This window comes from Sinocyclocheilus grahami, unplaced genomic scaffold, assembly GCF_001515645.1.
Source record: "Sinocyclocheilus grahami isolate Dianchi unplaced genomic scaffold, SAMN03320097.WGS_v1.1 scaffold441.1, whole genome shotgun sequence".
NCBI lineage: Eukaryota > Metazoa > Chordata > Actinopteri > Cypriniformes > Cyprinidae > Sinocyclocheilus > Sinocyclocheilus grahami.
In genome coordinates this window covers 185,677-193,007 of record NW_015505620.1, presented here as the reverse complement: position 1 = coordinate 193,007, position 7,331 = coordinate 185,677, and the positions used below count along the sequence as shown (strand labels likewise).

At 37.9% G+C, this 7,331-nt stretch overlaps 1 protein-coding gene across 1 annotated transcript in view; it reads right to left on the bottom strand.

Moving 5' to 3' along the window:
- Positions 1-1,996: 1,996 nt before the first annotated feature.
- Positions 1,997-7,331, bottom strand: part of LOC107552118 (Ig heavy chain Mem5-like) — a 15,620-nt gene continuing 10,285 nt past the window's right edge. The window contains exons 2-4 of the mRNA XM_016233943.1: positions 4,221-4,326; positions 3,711-4,008; positions 1,997-2,460 (exon numbers count right to left, since the gene is read on the bottom strand). Of these exons, the coding sequence (XP_016089429.1) occupies positions 2,109-2,460; positions 3,711-4,008; positions 4,221-4,326 (756 nt within the window). The 3' untranslated portion in view covers positions 1,997-2,108. The remainder of the gene's footprint in view (positions 2,461-3,710; positions 4,009-4,220; positions 4,327-7,331) is intronic.

Here is a 7,331-nt window from a genome sequence, read left to right as displayed (position 1 = left end):
ATCTGTATGAGAACCAACCAACATTACAGGAATTTTGTCTATTAGCTTTGTTTCAGAGGTGCACACTGCTGTCCGTTAGACCTTCATTGGTGAAAGCAGAACTCTATTAATAGAGTTTCATCTGGAGGCCATGAATTTGCTTATACTTTCTGTTCTGGCTTTTTTCGTTTGAGCACGGTTGACTTTTTCCACTAGTGCGCTTCGCTTCACTGAACATTAAATCGCATTTTATATCCACAGCTTTTCAACAAACTCACACACATAATCTGACCTGATGGTGGGAAATGAGTCGTGTTTGAGAGCCCAAAAATGACTCGTTCTGTTCATTCATTCAGTCATAAGACAAGAAATTAGAGCAAATAGTCAACTTGTAGCTTGATTACGTGCCTTTCATACCTAGCAATATCAAGTCTGTTAACAATTCAGATACTAAGCTATCTCAATACTTAGCTAACACTGGCTGAAAGTGAGTGGCTAACAGTTAGCATTTTGTATACTGAAATGTGCTAATGCTGTAACTAGATTGTGGGATACAGTATCAGATTAAATATCTGTAATAAATGCTCTGTTTTTGATCGAAATAATTCGGAAATGATTTATTCATCAGTTCCAAAAAGAATTTGAATTGTTCGATTTTTCTGATTTATTAAACAGTGTGATGTGAATGCTGGAGTCATCGACAAGCTCCAGAATTCTTTGGATAAATAGGAACATTTTATTAACAAGACACAAATCTGATGATGAAAATGATTTCATTTCACAGTAAAAAGTCAGGCTGATTATTTATCTTAGATCAAACGCTGTACTTAATCTGTGGCATAATTATATTTCTGTCATGACAACTCTCGGAGGGATTGGCATGGTAATGTACATGACAATGTTAATGTATTTGGTCTTGGCGGAATAGATCTGCTACGCTGCTGCTGCGGCAGAGCAAGTACCGAGACTTGCTTCTGCCAATACATCCACAACATGCTGCTGTGAGCATGTAAGAAATACTGCTGCTGCACATATAACACATATGAATAACCCCCATACATGAATCACCCTGTAGCAGATCTATACAGGTGGAGCTGGGGAAGGTGGAGGGTTTCTGAAGTGCGCTGCCAAATGATACAGCAAACTAAAGCCAGGTATTTGAATATTGAGGAGCGAGCTCATTGGCTACCGATACAGGAGAGAACCAATCAGCTGCCATGTGACAATGATGTCGCCAGGTCAGATTGAGTTAGACCTATCGGACTGCGCCATCTAGAGTTTCATGCCAGAACACTGTATTTCATGTGTAATGCCTTTCTAACATGTTATATAGCCTATACGATATATATATATATATATATATAAAACAGTAATTACAACACCAGGCATACATTGTCATGACAACATGATGGTTTCATAAATGTTAGTCTATTTAATTTATCTATTTTCTGTTTATATCAGCACTGTAGACACTCAAGCAGTAAGTTTATAGGAATACAGATATGGGGTGGTGTGAGGAGTTCATATTAACCCTGAAGTTGATTATTTTCCTAGAACAGCACGTCCTTCCTGTACTGCAGCAAACAACTATACATCATACTTTTGTATTCATCTATAGTTTATAGTCATAAAAACGCCCATGAAAGGAGTTCCTGTTATTACTTACGTTATAGCAGCGATAACACTCAGTCCTTCAACATGCAGCCTGTTTTTTTCCTTACTGAGAAACTACAAACTCTAAACCCCTCTGTTCTGAAGACTTTCCTGCTGGAACTAGTGTCAGAGCTGCTGTTATAGAAAATGAAGCAACACCTTCTGACCAATCAGAATCGAGAGTTCAGAGCCTGTCATGTTTGCATTATTCTTATGAAGACATTTTATAGTGCAATATGTTTTACTTGTTTTTGAAGCGTATGCATTGAGAAGTTTGCTCTAAGCCTGGGATTGCTGTGCTTTGGGAAATAAAATGGTAGCAATCCTCTAGCAGATGTCATTATGAACACCATGAGGACACAGGTTAACAATTACAATGAACAATATAACTTTATTATCGTATACTTTCTAAAGCAAGCAAGTAAAGAACAAGTGGAATTCTTTAATGCATGTTTGTTGATGGTTAGAGAATCTCTCTACATGCACTGGTTCAGGCTGGTGCTCTGGCTCAGCGGTGTGGAAAGCGCCGGGTGACTCAGACGGCACGTGTAGGTTCTCCCGGAGCTCCAGCGCTGCTTACCGAGCTTCAGAACGCTGGTCTGGGAGAAGGTGCCGTCGGCCTGACGCTGATATGGAGCCGTCTGCACCTCGTCCCCCGTCACGCCGCTGCTGTCCTCAGACCAGGACATGGTGACACCGTCAGGGTAAAAGCCCTGAGCCACACACACCACACTGACATCACCCTCAGAGAGCGGAGAAGCAGGAGGAGCCAGCAGGAGCAGAGACGGAGGAGACGACGGACGATCAGATATCACTACAGGGACAAAACTTTGATTTAACGTGGCACCATCATCAAGGAACATTGTTGCTGTTCTTCACTCACTTGTAAGTTTACTCAGTATTAAATAGTCTGCTAAGGCTTGTGTCTGTTAAGGATAAAATCAATTAGGATCAAAGTTGGATTAAAAAGTAGATTCAGTGGATTTGGAGAGGTTTCAAGACTTAATAATGCTGATTAACTTCTCTATTAATTAGTATGCCTAATTATTACTTACAATGTATTGCAGTGCTTCATTATTTACTTGCTCGTTATTTTACAAAATGTCATTTTAAATGTTTTATCATTATTGTTTCTCATTCGATTCGCTTTTTTTTTTTTTTTTGTCATGTTATTTTTTATTCGATTCGTTTTTTTTTTTTTTTTTGTCATGTTATTTTTTTTATATTTAACTCCATTCAAAAGATTTTGGGCATCAACCTGATGTCCACGTCTATGCAAAAGGGCACATACTTCATTTTTTTATTTAATATATTCATTCATTCATTTTTATATTTAATAATAATAAATAATTACATATATTAAAATGCATATTATCAATAGTGTTTAAAATGCCATTTAAAAAAAAAGTAAAACATGGGACTGTAAAAATTGGAGTGTAGGTTTTTGACTTATGACATTTTTTACTAAAAATGAATATATTATTATTATTAAAAATAATTAAAATTTTGTAAATTTTTGCCAGCTGTAAGATGATTTTTTTTTTATCCAAAAAAAAAAAAAAGATGAACTTCTATCAATCATGTACTTATTCATCCATGTTGACCTAAAGTTGACCTAAACATTGAAATAAGGATTAAATCAATAAAACAAATTTTTGCTTACCAAGGTTGGTGCCTTGAGCAAACACATAGGCTCACGGTGTTAGAGCTGAGTACAAAAACCTCAGCGCTGTAATCTGAGCACTTCACCGCTCCTGAACATGGACAAAAGAGCAGAAAGTTGAGCGTATTTAGTGCCGAGCATATTTCGAAGGCTTGCTAACACTCTCTATAAAGCCTGTATTCATTATCTCTGATCAGTGTGAAGTGATGAATCATGTGTAAAATTCAGTGTGAGAAATGAAACGTGTGAAAATGAATGAATCACATGAATCAACACATGATTTTCATCTTGGTGACAATGTTCAACAAAACTTAGTACGTTGTGCATTAACAAATAATGTGCAGCATGGAGATTTCTGAGCACACGCTTCAGAGGATGTCATGCAGGAGGTTTTTGTACGACGGCTCTGTTGGACTGGAGCACTGTGGCTCCTGCACAGCCAATACAAGCACAGTAATAAACTGCTTCATCTTCAGCTCTCACTCCATCGATGGTCAGATAATCCTGATTGCCCGAGTCAGCGAAAGTGAACCTGTCGGGTAAATCGCTCGCTCTTGTGTTGTTAAAAAACAGAAACTGAGGAGGAGCACCGGCTTTTTGTTGGTACCATGAAATGTAATACTTATCATCTTCTGCAGTGCAGAGTATCGACACCTTGTCACCCAGTTTCACCGACTTGGACTTCTCCTGACTCAAATTATACGCCGTTAAACCTGAAAGACACGAGAAGGACATGAACGTTAAATAAGTGCACTAATTTGGACTTGTATACAAAAAAAACAAAACATAACAGGAGCTCTGCTTCATCTCATCATTGCGTCGTTGATTACTCTGCTATGGCCGAATGCCCACAAGTGGTTTACTCCTTCAGTCATTTTATAATTTGTAGGTTAATAATAGCGTTGTTTGATAGTGATAGTCTTACCGGTCAGGGAGAGCAGGAGTGCAGTGACCGACAAAGCGTTCAGGATCATCATGGCTTTACCTCTTGTATGATCAGAGAAGATCTGAGAGCATTCAGATACATAGGTCTTTTATGTAAAAAAAAAAAAAAAGTAACACAGAGAGAGAGAGAGAGAGCAAAACAAGAGAAGCAGGTGGTGGGAGTGTGTTTCAGTTCCTCATCCTTTCTGAATCTCTGTGCCGTTTCTTAATATAGCTAAAGGGGAGAAACCCAAGTACTCTGCACACCTGCACAGATCAACCCCCTCACACACACACACACACACGCACACACACACACACACACAAGAAGTAACCATGCATGAGATCTGCTTCGCTTATGCATTTTGCATAATTATCTGAATCTTACCCTTACAGCTTTATATGATCATTTATATGTTGCTATGAATTAAATATATTATGTGTTATATTATTCGACCACGATGCTGTGGCTATTAGAGGACCACGAACACACACTGTGCATAGAAAAAGATGAGCGTTTGTTGAAGGAGTGTGTATTGCAAGTATTCACCTCCTCTTGAAATTCTACAATTTGCTCTTCATTTTTCAGGATGCTTGTGGTTCAGGTATGGTCTCTAACAAAATCTGGGTTCTTCCAGGAGCAGGTGAGGTTACACTTTAAACAGCAGATGTGAATACTTATGCAATCATTTATGATGATGATGGTTATTATTATTATTAATAATAATAAAACAGCTTTTCGTGTTATAAAGAACCACACACTGATGTCCTGGAGATCTTCTAAGAAAACTTAAAAGATACTGCTTTGACAGCGACAAAGTGTTGACACTGGAGACTCCTTCCAAATGTTTCAAGCCATTTTGGCTTCATTTAGCATTAAAGGTCCCCTGAAGTGCCTTGAAACACGCAGCATTATTCTATGTGGTGACCTAATTTCAACTGAAACAGGAAGACAGGGCGGGACATATCGAGAAGCCCCGCCCCCTTTTTTAAAAAAGCCAATAGCGTTTTTTTTAATGAAATTAACAGATTTTATAATCGATGCATCGTCATATACAAGTCTAAAATATATATATATGTGATATGCGTTCTCTAAATCCGCCATTAGAGGTCAGGCTTTTCTCGTATTTAATTTCTTTACTGACCAGCAGATGGCAGTGTTGATGAAATAAAACATTTGTCCCTATAGAGCAGTTGTCGCCAACCCGTCGATCGCGATATCACTGTCCCAGTAGATCCCGAAAATAACAGTAAAATAAGTACAAAAATGCATTACATTTCTCCATTCTTTGTACTGTATTTTTTGTACTTATTTTTCTGTTATTTTCGGAAGCTATTAGGACAGTGAACAGAGGCCAGAGACGCTGAAGACGAGAAAATACTGTAGCAGGCAGAGAACAACAGCTCACTGTGTTCACGATGGTCGAAATATATGAAGAAAATATTGAATTGGGGGTATGGGGTTATATTAATAAATCACTGAAAGGAACTATCTTGAGAACCGTTTCGATGGCAATAATGGCATTTTCTTCTCTTCGTATAAGGCGCTGCTCTGCTTTGTTTCCAGCGGTAAGCAAGGAAACGCTATATCGCGGCTGGTTCATAAGCGCCCCCTGCTGTCAGAGAGTGAATTTGCGTCTCATTCAGACCTGCTGTTTTTGTTTCATGCAGATGTTTTATGTAGCCAAAAAAAAGGCTAAAGTCAGACCATTTTGCTTTAAATCCTGAAATTATACAATCTAATTCAAATAAAAAATAACAGCTCATGCCTCATTTCAAATGCCTACAGATATTTTTTGTTTAAGACCAGTTTGCTTGTTATAAAGCAAATAGCCAATAAATGCATTTGCTTAAAAAAACAACCTACCAGCATCAGAGTCATTCAATTTCCCCCCCCAAAAAAAGTGATTCTGAATCAGCCATTATTGGTGCATCCCCACTTAAAATACTAAATAAAAGGCCTCAAAAGTACAAGTACAATCTGGGATGTCTTTTCCTATCGATTCTTCAATAGGTAGATCTCATCGTTCATAAAGGCCAAGGTCGGGGATCTTGGGCTTAAAAAGGTTGGTGACCACTGCACTAGATCATACGCGGACCTACTGTATACAAACGTTTCAAAATCCATGCGCACAACAGTCTAGATGCTTCAGTCTTTTCCATGTTGCCTGGGTCTCCATTAGCACATACACAGGCATGCAGGGAAGCATTAAAAAAGCCTCTCTTATACAGCAGGACACCGGCCCTCCAGGACCGAGTTTGGGCACCCCTGCTCTAAACTCAGCACATATGCTTGAGCAGCCAAAGTTAAGTGAAGATCGCCATCAGGTGGATGAACATGGAGCATTCTAAACCACTGACAATTCTGTGATTTTGACATTGTGCCATTTCATTTCACATCAGTCATCTGAAATGTTCACATACAAGCAGAAATAAAGCATAAAACATTAAACTTTATGGCTTGAAGAAGCAAGTCCAATTCCTAAAAAACATCACCACTTGTGTTTCAAATGAAATAAATAGACATAATGATTGTACACAAAAGCAGTAAAACTTTAAACAATGTTCAACAGCAATGGATTAAAGACAAAAAGACTCCCATGACAATTGTTTTCACCCCTGAAAACCACGGAAGCAGAAGAACTGTTATATCATCACCTGACTGACTGACTGACTGAAAGCAAACACAGCCACATCAGAGAAGAGCTCAAAGCTTTAATCTCTTAAAGCTAATTTAAGTTGTTTATAATGATTGTATTTAGTGTTAATTCCTGCTTTTATTATCTTTAATACTAGTATTAGCATCATTATTTTTAATCACCCAGTCCTATGAATTTAAAGGCTAGTGTAATATAATAGGCTTTGTTGACTTGCAAAATATCTTTTTTTTTCTTTTGATTTTGGGTCAAAATACCGTATGACCTGGACATACAGGTGTATCTCAATAAATTAGAATGTCGTGGAAAAGTTCATTTATTTCAGTAATTCAACTCAAATTGTGAAACTCGTGTATTAAATAAATTCAATGCACACAGACTGAAGTAGTTTAAGTCTTTGGTTATTTTAATTGTGATGATTTTGGCTCACATTTAACAAAAACCCACCAATTCAC